The sequence below is a fragment of the Sarcophilus harrisii genome, chromosome 5, assembly GCF_902635505.1.
Source record: "Sarcophilus harrisii chromosome 5, mSarHar1.11, whole genome shotgun sequence".
NCBI classification, from domain to species: Eukaryota; Metazoa; Chordata; class Mammalia; order Dasyuromorphia; family Dasyuridae; genus Sarcophilus; species Sarcophilus harrisii.
Genome location: NC_045430.1, coordinates 270,454,607 through 270,475,740, shown reverse-complemented (window position 1 = coordinate 270,475,740; position 21,134 = coordinate 270,454,607). Strand labels below are relative to the sequence as shown.

At 41.9% G+C, this 21,134-nt stretch overlaps 1 protein-coding gene across 2 annotated transcripts in view; it reads left to right on the top strand.

Moving 5' to 3' along the window:
• Positions 1 to 21,134, top strand: part of CHN2 (chimerin 2) — a 252,628-nt gene that overhangs the window by 131,487 nt on the left and 100,007 nt on the right. For both annotated transcript variants that reach the window (XM_031940509.1, XM_031940508.1), the window contains exons 2-3: positions 13,386 to 13,424; positions 20,568 to 20,623. In XM_031940509.1, coding sequence (XP_031796369.1) covers positions 13,386 to 13,424; positions 20,568 to 20,623 — 95 coding nt within the window. The remainder of the gene's footprint in view (positions 1 to 13,385; positions 13,425 to 20,567; positions 20,624 to 21,134) is intronic.

Genomic DNA, 21,134 nt, shown 5'->3' with positions numbered 1-21,134 from the left:
TTGTCTGGGCTAATTGAGCTCTAAGTCTTCCCCACAATCCAAGGGAGGGAAAGAGTGATTGCACTTTGATTTCCCTTCATTGCTCAGTGCCTTTAATGTGCTGGGCTCTGGGAACTCCAGGAGGAAAAACAGCCTTCAACAAACTTAGTGTCCAGCGGGAGAATGTAGCATAACCTGTAGTGGCTGTCGTTCGGTCCTTCAGATACGTCCAGTTCTCCATGGTCTTCTTTTTTTTGCTGAGGCACTTGGGTTAAGTGCCTTGCCCAGGGTCACACAGCCAGGAAGTGTTAAGTGTCTGAGGTCAGATTTGAATTCAGGTCCTCCTGACTTCAGTGCTGGTGCTTTATCCACTGCACCACTTAGCTGCCCCCATGATCCATTAAAAAAAGAATTTCTTGGCCCATGCTGGAGAGATTTGCCATTTCCTTCCTCCATGCACACATAAATGACCCTAATAATATTTAGAATGACAAAAGAACAAGAGGTCTATCACCCATCTGTCTGTTATGTTTCTATCATTTATCTATCTACCTATGTTATATATCTTATCTTTTATCTATCTACCCATTTATCAGTTCACCTACCTCTTCTCCCCCTTCTCTCTTCCTTTCCCCCCCTCTCATAATTCAGCTTCTGAGTTCCATGTTTCCAACTATCTACTGGAAAGTCCCCCAGAGTTCTGTACCAATCTACTCTACTCTGTGTTTTTGTCCAAATGATCCTTTCTTCCTTCATCTCCCATCCTAGTCCCACATTCTCTCTCAGCCCTACAGCTTTACTCATCCCTCATGCTCCTGAAAGAGTCTACTTCAATTATTGAAGTCTCTTCTTTGTTTCAAAGTTCGGCTCAAACACCATCTCCTTATTCAAGTTATCTTTTAACTTCCACTACCCTCCTTTCCTTTCTAAAATTCTCATCTGTATTATCTCCTTCTATTAAAATGTGAGCTCTTTTCAGAAGAGAGGCCATTTCACATTTCTGCTTGCATCCCCAGAACATGGCACCACAGTAGGTGCTTAATAAATGCTTTTTCATTAATTCCATTTATAGTATTTTCTTGATCTTCTTTGTCCATATAACATCATTTTTGTGTCATACTTGGCTATGTCGGCATTAGATTATAAACTGTTAAAAAAAAGATTATAAACTGTTGAAGGGCAGGGACTGTACCATTTTTCATCTTTGCATGTCCAGCACATAGCCCATGGCCTGACATAGTGTATTTGGGGATTATTAAAGGTCCATTAAAATGAAGAAGGCAGCCCAGTATAGTGGGGAGAGAGCACTGATTTTGCTATGAAAAGACCCGAGTTTAGTTTTAATTTTTCTTTTCGCCATCATTGCGAATTTGGGCAAGTGAGTCGATCCTTTGGGGCCCTAGATTCTTCATTTATATGAAGGGGGAAATTGAATTAGAAAATCTCTGAAGCCCTTTGAATTTTGAATCCCAGAAACAAGAGTTAGGAGGAATTGAATTCTGGGTGTGGAGGATGAACTGGAACCATGGACAGAGATGCAAGAAGAAAAGGAAGAAAAAATGGAAAAGAGAACCCCAGTTGGGTGGGACATGGAGAAGGTGAATGGGAGTCATACGAAATAAGCCAGGAGCCAGACTCTGTCCATAAATAAAATATCATCAAGATCATCTCGATGATGATGATGCAGAGAGAACATGGGCTTGTAGGGATTCTCTGGGGAATGAACGCTGGAGAGTAACAGAAATCATTCCCCGGGGAGTCTTTCTTTGAGCCTATGAACAGCAGGTAAGCTGGACACTAGGGGTGCTCCCCTGGATGTTCTCCATGACCTCCCTGCTGAGACCCGGCCCAATTAAGCCAGGCAGGTCTGGGGGCAGCGTGGCTGGAGGCTCCACAGGCTGCCTTGGAAAGGATGTTGCCAGTGATTACTCCAGTGTCAGAGTGTGTCAGCGCGATTTGCTGTCGGGATGTAATGTAGGAGTCAGGCTGCTGGTGTTCTTCCTCATTTGGATCTCAGCCCATCCAGGCCCATTAAGCTAATTACCCAGGGTTGTCAGAACTGCCAACTCGAGATGAGGCTGTCCCACCATGATTAAAAATGTGTTTCCACCTAACTTCCCAAAGAAAGCTCCATCTCAACCTGTTTGCAAATGTACAACAGACCACAAGTAGCAGAGGAGACAGAGCATTACCTAGAATGAGTAATTCTTTGTAAGACCATAGTGTTCCTGGATGCCTCAGTGGTTGTGTTTTCAGATGTTAAATATTCTTTCCGGGTATCTTTCTATGTTTCTATTTCCTTCCCTTGTTTTTCCTTCTTCTTTCCTTTCCTTCTACTACCATTCGGTGGTAACCCGAAAAGTGGTCGCTGCACAGAGATCAGAGGTCACCCCTTTCCTCTTCCCAAATGATCCTTGTAATGTATCTGTTCCCATTTGCAATTTTCTGCTAATCCTAAAAGGCAGCTTATTTGCCACTCTTCTTTCCACTGTTTTACCTAGAGTTAGACGGTGTCATTTCTAGGCAAACTGGGCTGTGAGCTGCTCCCCAGATCCAGTCTTCCATCTCCCACCTCCCACCTCCATGCCTTTGCATGGACCATTCTCCATTTCTGGAATACGCTGCCTCATCGTCACCTTTTAGAATCCCTTCCTTTTCAGGGCTTAATTCAGATGCTACTTTTTCTGTGTGAAATCAATAAATCAAGTCAACAAGCATTGATTAAGCACCCACTGTGTGCTAGACACCTGATCAATCCCTCAGCTGAAGGATTTTTCTTTTCAGGATTTTAGCTCTCTCCTTTCTCTTCATCATACCCGACTTCTTAATATACTTATCTGTGCCTTCAGTAGAGAATAAAACACCTTGAAGGCAGGAATAGAGTCAATTTTTTTCTATTCTGGGGATCTCCATCAATTCTTATACCTTTCTCTATGTCTCAGAATTCTTTGAATTTATCTTTTTTAACAGCAGAATCGATTCCATTTTATTAGTATATAGACCACACAGGTTTAGCCATTTCCTAGGCAGCGGGTGTCTTGTCTTGTTTCCGGTTTCCTTTTGCTATGAATATTTTGGTAATTATATGATCTTTCTTGCCATCTCTGAGCTACTAGAGGTAAACGCCTAGCAATAAAACCTCTTAGTCAAAAGCTAGGGACATCTTTGTCACTTTCTGAAGCAAGATTCTAATAGTATTGTCAAAACCTGCATTAGTTCTTTTGGGTGTCACATCATACTCTTGACTCATTTTGAACTTGTTGCCCCCTAAGAATCCCAGAGCTTTTTCAGACAAATTGCTGTCTAGTTGAGTTTTCCTGAGTTTGAAATGTTTCACTTTTCCCCCAAAGTTGAGTTTTTGAATCTAAGAGTAATACTTTCCATTTATTGTTATTAAATTTTCTATCTTGTCTAGAACTTTAAAAAATCAAATTCTATTGTCCAAGATACTATTTATTCTGTCCAAATTTGGTGGTGGTGGTTGTTGTTTTAAATAAAAGCCTTTGAGTTTTACCTAGAATGAGTAATTCTTTGTAAGACCATAGTGTTCCTGGATGCCTCAGTGGTTGTATTTTCAGATGTTAAATATTCTTTCCAGGTATCTTTCTATGTTTCTATTTCCTTCCCTTGTTTTTCCTTCTTCTTTTTCTTTTCTCTTTTTCTCCATCTCTGTGTCTCTCTCTGTCTCTCTCTCTCTTTATCTCTCACTGTCTCTCTGTCACTGTCTGTGTGTTCCACTCTCTTCCTGTCTCTTTCTGTGTGGCTCTGGCTCTTTCCCTTTCTCCCAATATATTTTCTACAACATTTTTTTTTGCATTTTTCAGTACAATCTTTCCCTGCAGTTATTAGTTATCTCAGCTCTCCAGGTTGCTAAATGATACAGGAGGATTTTTAACCAGAACCCTTAATGGCCTTTGAACAAGCTTCTTTTTGTGTGAACGCTGAGTGTCTCCGAGCATTTACTCGCTCGTGTGTCGCCAGCACCATTTTTCCTGGGGGTTTGATGGTTTTCGAGTGTTACGTTCTCTTTTCATTTTTCTTTGTGATGACAGCAGATATCTGTTTTCTGGGCCGCTGAAAATGTCTTTATTTCTTAGTTACCATATTGAAAAGCTGGCCCAGGGGAGTGGGTTTGCCTGCGTCTCTGCACAGTCACACCCACCTCCTTTTCATCTTTGGTCTTAGCACTCCTCGACCATGCTGGGTGTTTACATGGGGCTGTTTTAATTTGCATCTCCAACCTACAGAGAAATGTGGGTTTGGGTTTTTGTAGCCAGTAATTCTAACTGTTCCTCGCAGCCCAGAACCAAATCTCTGGGTTTTCCCAATACGGGCTCAATCTCGGGGGCTTTTCAATAACCATGATTTTTTATCTGCTCCCCACCAGGGTTTCCCCCGGAAGCGTAAGAATTTGACTCCTATCTAGGTCTGTGTAGACCTTCATGCAAGCATAAGGCTAACAATATATCCAGTGTAGGACAGGCTCTGTTATCTTATCCTGCTATTCCAACCCCCCAAAAAAAGGCAAAACGAGTAAAAAGGTCTTGTTTTTAAGATTATAAAGAGTTAAAAAACGATTCAAGGGGAGGAAGGCCTACAGGCCCCTTTGCCCCGGCTCGGCTCCATCCACCTAGCTCACAATTCCAGTGATGTCGTAGCTGGGTCCCCCGTTGTGACAACCCCAGCTCTCCCTCGGTCTGCCAGTCCACGGCCGCCTCCATCTGCTGCTATTTCTAGAGGCACAGGGCTCCCTGGAGGGACCTCACGAGGTTATAAAGTCGGGTCTCCATATAATCCATTTCCTTTCTGGATCTCCCAGCTCTGGTTCTGCTCATCAGCAACTGGGCATTAATCAGGCATCAATAAGTACTCCCCAGGCAGTAAGTATTTATTAAGTACCTACTATGTGCCCGACATTGCTTCTGCTGGAGATACACATACAAAGAATAAAACAGTCCATGTTTGCAGAAAGCTTCATTCCAGCGGAAGCACTTATCCACGAAATTCATTACCAAGGTAGGATTAACTCAGAAACTCGCCTTATCCTAGGTGTTTGGTGCCAAACTTTTAAATGAAAGTTAAAATAAATAATTAAATCTCTCTTGGGTTGGACAACACGATGCCATTGCTACAAGTATTTTCCATAAATATCCCGTATATAAGTAGAATTTTATTTTCTTCAGTGATAATGGAATCACAAGCCTTGACAAAAAGCAAACACAACATGTAAGCAGAGAGAGAAATGTAAAGGACGGATCTAGATTCAGGGAGATGATCTGAGTTCAAGTCCTCACTCGGTCACTTATTCTCTCTGTAACCTTGGAGAACTACTTCTACTTTGGGCCTCAGTTTTTCTCTTTCATAGACTGAAATGGGTGAAGCACAATCCCAATCTGGGATCACTTAGTGTCTAGGAGATTCACTTTTCACATCTATAAAATGAAGGTGAAGGCAGCGGATGGTGCAGTGGATAGAACTCTGGGACTGGAGTCAGAAAGACCTGGATTGAAAGCCACCTTCAGATGCTTCCCAGCTGTGTGAGCCTGAGCAATTCACTTCACCCTGTTTGCCTCAGTTTCCTCATCTGTAAAATGGACTGAAGAAGGAAATGGCCAACTCCTCCAGTATCTTGGCCAAGAAAATCCAAATGGGGTCATTAAGAGTCAGACATAACTGAATAACAACAACAACAATAATGGAGGTTGATGTTCCTTCCTTTTCCCAGGCCCCCGTTTCCTCATGTATAAAAAGGAGTTGGACTAGAAGGCCTTTAATATCTCTTCTACCTCAGGTAGTCTGTGCTTTAATGATTATACCACAAAAAAAAAACACAAGTTGTGTGACTGTAGGTGATTCTCTTGGTCTCTCTGGGCCTTCGCTTCTTTGTGTGAAATGAGGAATGTCAGCTCAATAACACCCAAAAGCTCCCTGAGTTATATGTACACACACACACACACACACACACACACACACATACATACACAGAGAGACACACAAACATACTAACATACATGCAGACACACACACACACACACACATACACACACACTCTAGGAGCCTTTTTGAACATTGTCATGTGGGGGAGAGGGACAGCCAAGCCCCCCAGCTCGTGGCTTCCTGTTAAAAGTCTCTGCCCACCATCTCTTGACCAAAAGGGCTTCCAGGCTCCTCCAGCCACTGGGATCTGTGGCTTGTCAAGCCCGTCCCTGGGCTTTAGGTAATTGTGCTGGCTCCACTGAGCCGTGGCTAATGACTGCGTCATTCTGGATTCTTTTTATAAGGCAGAAAACAAAGATTTCAGGGACAGGCGGTCGTTGGCTAATTGCAGGTTCTGGCTCTGGGGGCAGGAGCAGAAGCGCTCTGGTGGCGGTCAGGGGGCCCGCCGAGGGGGGTCTGGCTGAGGGAGGGAGCCCATGGCTGCCAGAGGCCAAAAGATGGACGTGAGGGGAGGTGGGCTCCGAGCTGGGCTAAAAGCAGGGACAGGATTGAGCTAAGGGGCCAGTGGGAGGACACACAGACTGGGACGGGTTCCCCACAGCCCCCTCAAACTCGCTGCTCCGGGGCAGCTGCTGGAGCTCACTCCCTGGAAGCTCCTCGTGCAGATGAAGTCTCTTATTCTCCTTGTCTTTGGGGGGAGGCCTTGTCCAAGACTTGCCCCACAACTTGTCCTCGTCTTTGAGGCAGCTCTCGGATCCTGCTGACTTCATGGCCTGCCCTCTGTCCACTTTTCTGTGATGACCATGGAACAATATAAAGAATCTGTTCTGTTTCTCTACATACATGGATAGATTTAACTGGGCTGGGAATCAAACCATATGATTATGGCTTTAGAACTAGATAGGATCTGAGAGATCAGCAAATCTAGTCCTTTCATTTACAGATGAGGAAACTGAGGCCCAAAGAGATGGCATGACTTGCCCCAAATCTATTTGTAGAGCTGATTGCCGTCAGACCTCCATCTTCCCAGGATCCTGAGATTCACAGTTTTAGAGAATTTGTCAAATGTTCCTCAATAGGTTATAACAATGGTAGCTAGTATTAGTAGAATAACCAAAGGTTTGTAAAGAACTTTGTACATGATATTCCATTTGATTCTCATTTCTAGCCATTATTGAGGCTAAATTTAAATTCAGACCTTCCTATTTTCAAGTCCAATTCTCTCTTCATTGTTACCTAGCTCCCTCAATATACTTTTTCCCCCTTCTCCCTTTTAGGCAGGGAAACATTTAGACCATCTCAGATAAGAGCCTGTATTTTTAAAATTGTTTTTAATTTTTAAAAATATTATTTTTTCAATCACATGAATTTTTTTCTTTTCTCTCAATTATATGTAAACAAAAATTTTGGGCATTCTTTTTAAACATTTGAGCTCAAAATTCTTTCTCTCCTTCACTTCCTCCCTTCATCCCTTTTTGAGAAGGCAAGCAATTTTATATAGATTATATTTGTGAAGTCATGCAAAAGATATTTCATAATAGCCACATTGCAAAAGAAAACAGACCAAAAAAATTAAACCAAAACAAAACCTAAAAACAAGACAATGAAGAAAGTTTTAAAAGTGTACTTTGATTTGTATTCAGATTCCATTAGATCTTTCTCTGATAATGGATAGCATTTTTCATGATAAGTCCTCCAGGAACTGTCTTAAATCACTGGGCTCCTCAAAATTGCCGAGCCATTCACAGTTGTCCATGATACAATGTTGCTATTACTATGTATAATGTTCTCCTGGTTCTCCTTACTTCATTTTGCATCAGTTCATAAAAATCTTTTCATGTTTTTTTTAAACCATTGCTCCTGTCATTTCTAATAGCACAATAATATTCCTTCATAATCAAGTTCCTCAACTTGTTCAGTCATTTCCCAATTGACGGGCATCTCCTCAATTTTTGATTCTTTACCACTACACAAAAAAAAAAAAACCAACTACTCTTTCCCCTTTTTCTTTGATCTCTTTGGGATATAAACTTAATAGCGGTATATCAAAGGATATGTACAATTTTATAGCCTTTTTTGGATATAATTCCAAATTGCTCTCCAGAATGGCTAGATCAATTTATATCTCCCCCAACAGTGCATTAGTGTCCCTCATGTTTTTACACTCCCTCTAACATTCTTCATTTTCCCCCCATTATATAAGTTAATCTGATGAGTGTGAGATGGTACCTCAGCATTGTTTTAATTTGCTTTTCTAATCAATAGAGATTTAGAGCATTTATATAACTATGGATAACTTTGATTTCTTTTTCTAAATACTGCCTGTTCATATCCTTTGACCATTTCTCAATTGGGGAGCAATTTGTATTCTTATAAATTTGACTCAGTTCTTTATATAGTTGAGAAATGAAGCCTTTCTTCTGCTGCTGAAAATTCTTTCCATCTCCATACATTGCCATTTTTTTTCTTTCTTTCTAATATTGGCTGCATTGACTTTGTTTCTGCAAAACCTTTTTAATGTAATCACAATTATCCATTTTACATCCTGTAATGCTCTCTCTATCTCTTGTTTGGTTATATAGTCTTTTTTTTTAATCCAAAGATCTAAAAAATTAAAGTTTTCCCTGCTTCTCTACTTTGATTATGATATCACCCTTAATATCTAAGTCATGTATCCATTTTGATATTATCTTGGTATGTGGAATGAGATGTTGATCTATACCTAGTTTCTACCAATCTACTTTCCAGTTTCCCTAGAAATTCTTGTCAAATAGTTTTTATCTCAAAAAGGTTGGATCTTTGGGTTTAGCAAATACTAGATTGCTATAGTTGTTTACTACCATATATTATATACTTAATCTATTCCAATAATCCACTAGTATATTTCTTAGTCTGTACCAGATTGTTTTGAAACTGCTTTGGGATATAGTTAGAAATTTGGTATGGCTTGGCCACCTTTCTCTACATTTTTTTCCATTGATTACCTTCATATTCTTGATCTTTTATTCTTATAGATGAATTTTATTATTTTTTCTTGCTCTTAAAAATGTTTTGGTAGATTTATTGGTATAACACTGAATAAGTAAATTAATTTACATAGAATTGCCATTTTTATTATATTGCCCTGGCCTATCCATGATCAACTATTATTTCTCCAATTGTTCAAATCTGACTTTATATAGAAAGTATTTTGTAATTGTGTTAATATAGTTTCTGGATTTGTCTTGGCAGATAAACTTCCAAGTATTTTTATTGTCTCCAATTGTTTTTAAATGGAATTTCTCTGTCTCTTGCTGCTGGACTTTGTTGGTAATATATAGAAATGCTTATGATTTATGTGTGTTTATTGTATATCTTGCAAACTTTGTGGAAATTTATAATTATTTCTACTAGCTTTTTAGTTGATTCTTTAGGATTTTCTAAGTATATCATCTGCAAAGAGTGATAGTTCTGTTTCTTCATTTCGTGTTCTAATTCCTTTACTTTCTTTTTCATCTATTATTACAATAGCTCACATTTCTAGTACAATATTGATTAATAGTGGTGATAATAGATATACTTGCTTTATGCCTGATTTTATTAGGAACACTTCTAGCTTATCCTCATTATAGATAATGCTTGTTGATGGTTTTAGATAGTTATTATTTATCATTTTAGGGAAAGCTCCATTTATTCCTATGCTTTCTAGTGTTTTTAGTAGGAATGAGTGTTGTATTTTGTCAAAAATCTGTATTGTTTTTAAAGACAACTCTATAATCTTGCTAAGTACCTTCTTAAAATGTATAGGAATATATAGATACTCTCTCTGTTTTGACCAACTCCTATAGCATCCAACATGAAGTAGTTTTATTTTGTTTGCAAACAAAATGGAAACAATAAAAGATGGAAATATCAGCTAACTGACCTAGGAAATTATATATTTTCCACAGAAAGGGGATTGATGAGAAAGTAGAGGCCAAAGATATTTTTAAATTATTTTTTAAGCAACAAATATTTATTTTCTCTTTTTCCCCTCCCTCTGAAAAAAGAAAGAAGGAAGGAGAAAAGAAGGAAAAGAGAAAGAAAAGAAAGAGAAGGAGGAAAGGAAGAAAAGATGGAAGAAAAACAAAGAGGGAGAAAAAGAAGGGATAAAGGGAAGGAGGAAGAAAAACATACCCCTTATAACAAATATGCATGGTCAAGTAAAAAAAATTATTCCCACATTGGTCAAATCCAAAAATATATATCTCATTTTATATATTTACTTCATTAATTCCCTGTCAGGAGGAATTCTTCATCTTTGGCCCCCTGGGGTGATGATTGATTGTTACATTGATCAGATTTCTCAAATCCTTTAAAGTTGTTCATCATTAATATATAGTTGTTATTGTATAAATTGTTCTCCTGGTTCTGCTTACTTCATACAGGTCTTTTCAGGTTTCTCTGAAAGTCCCAGACCTTACTTCTTATAGCATAATAGTATCCCATTACATTCACACATCATAATTTGTTAAACCATTCTTCAATCAATTGGTGAAATCAGAAAGTTATCTGCCATCTAGGGGAGCGGGGAGGATGGAGGGGAAAATTTGGAACAAAGGTTTTGCAAGGGTCAATGTGGAAAAATTATCCATGCATATGCTTTGAAAATAAAAAGTTTTAATAAAAAAAGAAATTAGGAAGTTATCCCTGCTGGGAGCTAGGGAAAGGACCAAGGTTTTAGTTCTAAATGTTCCAGGTGACCACCATGTGCCCAAAGACCAGAGATCAAGTCCATGTAAATCAGCTAAGTCAGATAGATCTAGGAAGGATGATGGCAGCATCCTAAAAGTTAAAAAAATAAAATAAAACTTATCCATAGGAGAGAATGCCACATTAAGAAGAGCTTTGACAGACTGAGAAACCTGGAGGACGTCCAAAGCAGAGACTCTCCAGATGCGGAAATATGACAGAATATGGAAGATGTGTATGCGGGGGGAGTGGGCCATGGTACTTAAGCACTGGAAGGACTGTCATGTGAAAGGCGCTATTACTGGCTGTTCTTAGCTCAGAGGGCTCAAGTCAGAGTGCTAGGTAAAAAGAGGGAAGGGGCATTAGAATGTGGCTCAATGTCAGGAAAACCTCCTAATAATGATGAAGTTAGAACGAGGTGTCTCTTAAGGTCCCCACCACCCCCTCCAGAAGCATCAAGCAGTGGCTGCTGGAAATCAAACACCACCGAACAGTCCCCCATCTGTAACAATGGACCCACTAGTCCATTGGGGGCCACCGTGAGAATCTGACGATATAGCTTATTTAAAAGCCCCATAGATGGGCTATATCACATCATAGCATCATATAGAATTGGGAGGGTGCGCAACTCCCTCATTTACATGGGAAGAAATTAAGCTTGGCCAGAGGAACCAATTTGCCCAGCACTTGTTCTGGGATTTAAAGTCAGAGAAAGCTGCCTGGGGTATCACATAGTCAGTATGTGTCAGAAGCTGGATTTGAACACAGATCCTCCTGAGATGATGATACTTGTGCCCTTTCTATCTCAAGGGATTCCACATGTAGATATTTATGTGAGAATGCCAATTGATGGAATTGGAATCAAGACACAAAACAGCAGTGAACTGACGTATAATCAAAGAAGTCTAGTAAATAAATTCTGTCCTAGACCAATCAGTCAGTCAACCAACAAGCATTTGTCAAATGTTGGCTATATGCCGGGTACTGTTCTGGGACTAGATTTCATTTTGTTACTTTAAATTGGGATTTTTGAGGAAAAAAAACCTCTTGGGACATTGTTCTAACCTCCGTAACCAAATTTTCCTAGCTAAAACCAAAATCTAAGAATACACCATTCCTGCTTAGCAGAACATCCCATACAGCTGAAAAATTTTATTACCTGCCCTTTTTCCTTAAAATAAGATGTTGGTGATTTCTTATTTTTATATCACCCACTGAATCCCACCCACATCCTCACTTAAATGATAATAAAAAAAGAGAAGGAAAAGGCAGTAAAACTAATCAGCTTATTGAAAAGGCTGACATCGTTTGCAGCATTACACACCCATGATCTTCCCTTTACAAAGATGTAGGAAGAAGAGTTTTGCACGGATCTTTTTTTGGGGAGAAGCCCGGCTATATTTGCAAGCCTTTGATTTCCATTTTGTGGTTTTTGTTCTCCCTTATAACATCATTGCATTATGATATTTACATACATAAATGCATATACATGCAAATTCACTTACACACATCATCGTTTCCCCAAGTAATAAGATGCTTTGCATCAGTTAATGTAAATCTTCCCATGTTTTTCTGTCTCTATCCTAGTCACCGTTTCTTTCAGCACTGTGATAATTCAGTTAGGTTGTGAGCCATAGTTCATGTAGCCATCCTCCAGTCTGTGACTCAAGCCCTTGATGAAAGATAATAAATACAATAATATTTTAACAAATACAAGTATTTATTTAAAAAACAAGCAGTGGAGGATGGTGCAGTGAGTGCTGATTTTGGAATTTGAGTTCAAATCAAGAACACACACAACCCCAGACTTGAGATCCAGAAGGACCCGAGATAGTGAGCTGGAAGAAACCTTTGAGACGATCTAACCTAATTTGCTTATTTTAGAAACTGAGTCCAAAGAGGTTGTGCAAAGCCACACAGACAATAAGGGACAGACCGGATTTATCCCGAGGTCATCCCTAGCCAAGATGTTAGATTGCTCCCAGTGTATCATCACACGGCCTCCCATGACTGCGGGGAGACTGATCAATCACTGTCAGATCAGCTGTCAACATTTAAATGCTTCCATCTTCTGAACCCGAAGACTTCTCCTCCTTCCCCCCTCCCCAGCCCCCATCTAAGCTGATGAATAGCAATTGAGCTTTTCACACTTGCTTGTAATTCTTCTGACACTTCTGACTACTGATGGGTTCTCTGAGAAATCTCTAAATCACACATTGGACCCGACTCAAGGAGATTATGTCGTTTCAATGGAATTGTCAGAGCCGTTCTAGCTCTGTCGGATCCAGTGCTTGGACAGCCCAGTTGCTCGGGTTGCAAAACTTTTGAGATTACATATCACCCACTTCCCTCCTTGTGATTTTAATAAATGGGCAAAAGGTCGGCTTTGAAGCCGGATGATGAATTATATGTTTATTATTCCAAGACAAGTACATGGTGTCAGAAAACCTTTCCGGAGGGCACCGTGCAGTTAATTACTTAAAATATCCTTTTGATTCATTGGGCTCTAGGAAAACGGTTAAGCAATTGATTCTGTCATGTCACGTTATCGGGGAAAAATGGTGTTGAGTCCACAAGTGTGGGAATTGACATCCTCTCCCTCTTATCTAAAACCTCCTGTAAATGAGGACGGGGTTCACTTGGGGGCAGAAATGCAAATTTTGCTGACAAGCTGGAGCTTCCCTGGAGAAGACAACTTGTTGACAGCTTGACTTTGGGCTGATGGACTGATTCTTTCTTTCTTTCTTTTTCAATTCTAGATGCTGAAGAATACCAGCCTCCCATATGGAAATCATATTGTGAGTAGCAGAAATTCATCTCATCAGCCCTCTTCCCCTCCCCCTTATTTAATTATTCCTTAAAAATTGACTTGGGCAACCCCTGATGGATGGTCCCGAGAAGCAAAGTCCATTATTTGCCCACTAGGTTAGGTTCAGCAGAGATGAAGAAGGATGCAGTGAGTTTCCCCTGGGAGGCCACGGCTCGCCCACGGACCCACAACATCTGGCCCACAAACAGCAGGAACCTTAGATGTAGATGTGGGTGAATTCTGGCTTCCTGCCCGCCCTCCTAACTCTTGACACTTTTTACTCAGTCAGGGGGCAAGTGGTGGGTTTGTGAGCCGGAAATAAGCCCACGCAAAGGTAGGCGGCAGGGAACCTAGTATGTGGGGAAAATGGGCTATGTTTGTTGTCCGGGCTCCACTGGGTTCTTCCTGGGCCCCCTTAAAGCCTTCACTGGAGTTTTCTGGGTCCCAGTTAACTCCTGAGTAGTGAGTGAAGTCCCCCCCCCAGTCCTCTGACTGCCGTTTGGGAGGTTTGGGGGACATACCCACTGTCCTCCTGTCCTGCCCTAGAAACTCTGGGCCTCGAACCCTTTCTAAGTAAAACTATAAAGGGCAATACTTCTACTCCCAGAATTTTCCTTCCTAGGCAAGAGCAGAAAGGCACAAAGCATGGTCCCCCACTCATATTCAGTGGGAGGCAGTAAAAATGGCTAATAGAAAGCCTCAAAGACCTCCAGGATCAATCAGATCAACAAAATGGTTTTCTCTAATCTGAAAGATACTGTGACCATTATTTTGATTTTTTTTATCTTTTTGCTCCAATCAACATTGGGGGGGGGGGTTATTCTGCTCCTGCCTGTATTCTGATAAAAAGTTACCTTTCATTTTGGTTAGTCAGGGGGCAGGAAAGGGATAAGCCTTTGGGGTGGGCCAGAACACTGGAGCATCTCCCCCAAACCATTTTGGCTTCTTCTCTAGAGTCAGAGAGAACTTCATGAGCTAAGCTGGCTGTGGCAGGAAAGAGCCTCTCTCATATCAGATTTTTGGTCTGGGGCTGAGCAGTGGCAGCCATGGCCTGGAGTACCCAAGAGGCAAAGGGGGGAGCCACCTTTACTCTTACACGACTTTTCCTCCTTCCATTGTTTTCTAATAGGACAGATGCCGGCAGTAGTAGCAAGGTGGCAGCCGCAGGGCAGGGTTGGGGCAGTGGCAAAGGCAGTATCCACACCAATCTTACATTGAGCTCTGGGCTTACTGGTGTGATTACTAAAGTCTCTGTTGGTGTAAGGAAAATTATTAAAAGTAAGGAGTCACTGAGAACTCCTCAGGCAGCTTTTTAGGAAACCTGGACCATCCAGAGCAAAGGGCATGTGGCCCACAAAACTCTCCACTGAGGTCTCAATCAGATGAAAATGTAATTAAGATATATTTAACAAAAGAAATAAAAAAGCAGTGAAACACAGATGATCTTAATTAGTGATTTTCTAAGTCAATAGATGCTGTTTTAATCAACTGAAAAAAAAAAGTCTAGATTAAATTATCCCTGGGTACAAGGGCCTGAATCCAACCAAAAATATGTTTAAAGAACATTTATTAGTTAGCACATTCGTTTTGTTCCAATTTACTATTATAGGATCAAATCAGGTTGTTCTCTACCCCACCCTGTGCACAAGCATACATGGACACCATCTTGGATCCCAATAAAAGAGTAACAGTAACAGCAAACTTTCAAATGGTTTTACACCAGAAACATTTGAGAGAGAGAGAGAGAGAGAGAGAGAGAGAGAGAGAGAGAGAGAGAGAGAGAGAGAGAGAGAGAGAGAAAGTCAGTGGAAGATACCTTCATCTGGAGGTATCTTCTCTCTGTGGGACCATATTTCTCTCAACACATAGAATGGGAAGGAATGACGATACGTGGCTGAGATATAAGTCTATATTGCTTATTAAAGTAAACCATTCATTTTTAAATGCATTAAACTGCATTGAATTAAATGCATTGAAATACCTTATAAAGAGTTGTCTACAACCACAGACTGCAAATCAACACTGCACCCAAACTGTTAAATTAAATGGATTTAATCCTACAATCCAGGCTCTCTGCTAAGGGCTTGTGACCCAAAAAAGCTCCCAGCCCTCCTATGGGGAGACAAGATAGAGCCAGTGCAATGTGAGGATGCTCCAGAGGGAAGGTACTGGGGTGGGAGGGAGAGAAGCAAGGGAGCTCATCCAATTCAAGAGGCAGTTGGTGATTGACCTAAGCTGGTTGCCAATTGACTTTTCCAGCCTCTTTTACAAATGAAGAAACCAGGGCAGACAGAGTTCAATGACTTGCCCAGAATCCAGCTGTCTGAGACTGGATTTGAACCCAGGTACCCCAGTCTTGGGGCTCTATCCATTGCACCCCCAGCTGCCCCAAGACAGAGGTTAGGACTGGACCCATAAATCTGAGAATTATCTGTGTAGGGACGATAACTGAACCCAGGAGAGCTTTGAAATCTCTGAGTTAGCACAGAAGCGTGGAGAAGGGCGGCCAGAGCATGGTGAGGGTGTGACCTGGAGGGACATTCTCCAAAGGAGCCTGAGATGGAAGGGCCATGTGGGGAGGAGAAGTAGGGGCAAGAGTGTGCCTGAAGCCCTCAGGGACGAGAACTCTTAGAGCAAAGGCTGGAGGGCAGCGTCCCAAGCTGCAGACGGGTCAAGAAGGACTGAGAACAGGCCACGGATTTGGTGATGAGGACCCACAGGGAACCTTGGAGCGACTCCTTGTCCCGGAACCATGAGGTCAGCTGCCAGACTCCAGAAGTCCATCCCATTTCTTCCCTTTCTGGAGGATCCGGAGCACAATGCACCCTTTAAATCATTACAGAGCCTTATCTTTTCCTTCAAGGCTTACGCCAGGAACTTAATAAATACTTGGTGATTGACTGATAGTTTATTTGATGCTGAATCCTCAGGCAGGAATTCAGTTCTAATTACAAGATTGTTCCCGGGGGAAATTTTAGAGATCCACCTTATGACAGTTTTCAGAAATACATTAGGGCAAAAAAGCGGAAAGGCTGCCTTACATTCAGTGACAGGATTGGAGAGAAGGGAGCAACTTTAGAAAGCGCGTGTGTGTTGTGGGAAATATGATCCCACAGAGAGCAGATCCCTCCCACTGAAGGTTGGATACCTTGGCAGTTCTAAAGTGGAGACATCCCTTCCTAAATTTTTTACTTAGTTTGTTACTAAAACCTTCCCAGAAGCCATTCCAGATGTCCCTATTCTAGACCAGCGTTCTGGAGCACTATGGGGCCTTTAAATCACTTTTAAAAGTAAATTAATCAGTGAGGTTGGGGACGACAACAATTAAGACATTGAGAGACGCAAAGGCCCTCAGTATTTAAATACCCGGGACACCTTTGGCTGAGGAGGGATGGAGAAGGGACATCCCGCTAGAGAAACATGGAGAAGAAGCTCCATCTTACAGCTGCCTGTTCAAATGAATGATTCTGATAATCCAGTGCTAGGTTCAATTGTTCCTACCTATGAAAAACTAAAAATATAGTCAGTGCTCTTTAAATTTTGCTGCCCTACTTGCCTGTCAAAGCTCCTGTCTCTCTACCCTAGTTCCGGCTCTGAGAGAATGCTGCTGAGACCACAGCTGGTTTTTTAAATCATCACCATGAGATACTCAAGCCAACATCCAAGCAGCAGAGGAGTCATACTGTCACTTTGGGGTGTGAATTTGGAAAAAATGACTAAACAAACTTAAATCTTTGCTCCAGAAAGAAAGTGGGCCCAGCCCCTGCACGCTGAAGGAGCTGTAGTAAAAAGCCTTCCGACTGTAAAGGTCTGGGGCTGTAATTACTGCATTTGAAGGCCCAGGAGTGATTTCCCCTCCCTCCTTTTCCCATCATGCTGTGGATGGTGTTAATGTGAGGCAGCTGGGCAATGGAATGGATTTAAAAGCCCCGAGTTCAAATCCAGCTTCAGATATTTACTAACTCCCTTCACCTCGACCTGCCTGTTTTCTCGTCTGTAAAATGGGGAAAATAATAGCACCTACCTCCCAGGGTTACTGTGAGGTTACAGGGAACTAAAATTGTAAAATATCTTGCAACCATGAAGCACTATATAAATACTAGCTATTTATTGTTATTTGCATAGGTCAAATCAATGATATGGCAAAAACTGCAGTCTAGACAAAGTTTGGATTCCCTCGGGCCTGCCCGTGGCTCGTTCAGGATGTCGTTATTGGCGGGCGGACAATGCACATGGCTGGCAGGGTCTGGCACTGCCCGCTTATCTCCAGAAACCAGCCTGGCCGGCTCTTTGGCACCCAGCTTGGGGGAGGGTTTCCAGGAGCCCTTTCCTTGTGGGACACGGATTTTGACCTCTGGCTTATGGTCCATAAGCAAAAGTCAGGAATAAAAAAACGGGCTGATTTTGGCCTAGTGTGAGAATGATCGATCCGTATTCACAAGTATTTATTAAACAGGTATGATAAGTCAGGCACTGTGCTAAGGGCTAGAGATACGAGCAAAGAGAAACCAGTCTTCCTAGAGAGTTCGATTCCAGTCAGGGAGACAATAATACTATATAAATAGTGCAAATTTGAAATGAAGAACCTTAGAGCAGTTTAATCCAAGGTAATTGGGGAGGGAGGCCCCAGTGGTTGGTTGGAAGGAGGGGATCAGATGGGATAGGGAGGCTCACCTGGTCCTTCACAAAGTGGGCATCACTTGGAAGAATTCCCTTGGCTCCCAGTGTACCTTGCTGGGACCAGGTCTGCAGGATCTGGGATAATGCCCGAAACCTTTTGGCCTTAACCCTCTCTGTTCCTTCTCCTGCTGCCCCGTAAATCTCAAAATTGCCTATTTTAAAACTGGGACAAAGTTCTAGAATTGTAGCTTTGAATATATCTTCCAGATCTTCGGCCGGGGAGGGTTTCAGAAGGCATTTTCTACCAAATCTCGTTTTACAAGTGAGGAAATGAGACCCTGAGAAGGTCAAATGATTTGTGCGAGGTGATGAATGGCCAACTCAGCAGCTAAACCATCCAAATCAAGCCCCACTGCCCTGTGAAGCTGAAGTCACATGATCTCTCAAAGACTCAGTTTCCTCATCTGTAAAATGAGTGGGTTGGGCCAGCTGGGCCCTGGTGGTCCACGATGCTAGGATGGTATCATTTCATTTGAAAATCAGCCTTCCTTCTGCCATATAACAGGCTGTTCCTCTGGCAACTGGCCTTTAATAAAGTCAGAGCGTCCCTTCTGTCCACAGGCTGTTGTCATGTCTTTCTTGGAGTGAGGGGATAGGATGGGCAGAAGCTCTTAATGGAAAAAAAAATAAAGGTCAGCATTTTACTGTCCTTTAAGTTTACCAGTTTCCATCAGATTATTCAAGTGAGTAGAAGGTACAGATCCATAATTTATCAAGTCTCCTTGTCCTGATGCCTTCTTCTGGTAGGGTGGATCCTCAGGGGCCTCGGTGCCATATTGGAGAAATGCCATCACTGCTATTTTCCAGAGTCTTCTAGGATTTCCCATGCCCAAGCAAGGACACGTAGTGACAGTTGTAATCCCCTTTCCCCATTCTAAAAAAAGACATTGCCATCTACCTTCCCATCTAAAATGTTGGAGGCATAAAAATAGCTCATGTTCACAGAAAATCTAGGGGGTCCAACTTCAGGGGTCTGTCCCTGCTCACTGCACTCATCTCAGCCAGTGGTGATCCTGGAGCAGGCAGGAGCCCTTGGCAAGAGGAAGGCTCCCTTACCATTGGCTGCACCTTCCTGGTGTTTGTCTGCCTTGAATCCCCCATCCTCCTGCACCTTCACATCCCTAGGGAAAGGAAAATCTGCATTCTGATCTCTAAAAAGGAGAGGATCTAAACAATCACCAAGGGACACATGGCTTTTTAACATGCTCTGCTAAAGGGGGCACTCCGAAACACGAGTTCTCAGATGCCCAGAACATCAGGGTGTCCACAAGGAACAGGGTCTGCTTTAACGTGGCAGATGGCAAAGAGCTGAAGCTAGAAAGGTCAATGCCTCTTGATTATAAAATTTATCCTGTAACCTTCACACCTTCTGCCACATAACAGGGTTATCCCTTTCCATTTTGTAGCTTGGGATCTTGCACCATTTTCTCTTTGTTTTCTAGTAGGGTTAAGGTGAAGTAGTCGACACAGATGGACTTTTCACCTGACATGGATTCCGTCCCTAATTAACTCTTTGCTCTTGTTGAGATGCTGAAAGAAGCCATGAGTTTTTCACTCACACACCTTTCTTTTATTTAAGATGGTAGATCCAAAGGTTCCACTATGGCACTGGGATTTTCCCGCAAGAGTAAGCAGAGTTGTGGGCCTGCAGGAGAACCAAGACTCATTCAGGCTTCAGTCACTGAAATAATGGCAAAAGGCACATTGAGACTGACAGGCTAAGCTAAATTGGTTTTCATTCTGTGAGTTCTCTGCTCAGCTCTGTCAAAATCTAAAGTTTGCCTTGAAAACAGGTGGAAGGGAGCTATTATTGAGAGTCTTTGAGATCAGAAATAAGATGAAGGAAGAGAACTAGAAAGGGGTGGAGGGAGAATGGGAAATAATGACATGGAAGGGAAACCATCATGATAGGCAGCACAGAAATGGAAAAAGAAGAAAAGGCACAACGTTTTGCTCATTCCCAGGAAGCCTTCTGATGGGTCTTTGCAGATGCCTGTAGAGAATGACACTTCTTTTCACGTCAGCCCTTGTCTGGCCCGTCCAAAGATCTCTGACATTTACATTTAAATTCAAGAATCCTGTCATTTGGGCTTGCCGTTAGGTACTCCCAAGTGATCATCTCTCTTTAAAATATTCAGAATATTTTCCATCGTATCCAGGCTTCCAAGAAAATCATAAAATGACTAGTGCCGGTAACAATTATCCAACAAAATCAGCCTCATAAGAATTAAAAAAAAAAAAATCAATTTTGTCAGTTTACATTCTCAGTGACTAATTTCCATATAAATGACCTGATTCTTGTGATCTAAGGATGTCCCTTTTTCCCTTCAGAAAAAAAGGCATTCTTATTTCTGAGGAGCATTGGTGTGGAAGTCCCCCTGAGTGTGTGTTTATGTGTCTGTGTACATGAGCCTTTCCTGATGCTCACGGACTGCCTTTTTCTCTTTGACAGTGTATCAGTTACAGCAGGAAGCGCCCAGACCCAAGAGGATCATCTGTCCTCGGGAGGTCAGTATTACGACACTTCTCCTTCTCCTGGTTAACCGTGATCAATTGCCAGCCCGGTATTGATATTGGTGAACTTTCCCTCTGACTCCCATTAACATTTCATGGCGGGCCCCGTCTCAGGCAACATCTTAATCATTTGTATTCTCGGCCGTGCTTCCGATGCTAACCAACATCAGCTTGGGAATCAGGGAGCAGAGCTGCCCCGAGTTCATGGGTGGAGAGTTTCATGATTACGGGGGCTTCACAAAACCTAAAAACAAACATATTCCGTTTTCTTTAGTCGCTCTCTGGAGGTCCCACATTTTAGCCTCTTTGTTGGTCTCAGAGGTGTCTGACTAACAGACTCCATCAGTTCCAAAAGTCCGTACAATCCCTCGCTCTTTTCTTTGGCCCTCCCCGGACTGATGAGGTTTGTGTCCATGGTGTGTCTGGTGCTTGTGATCAACAGCAAAGTAAAGGAAACAGGAGAGCCAGTTCTGCTGCTTTCATTTCTATTTTGAATATTTTGGGA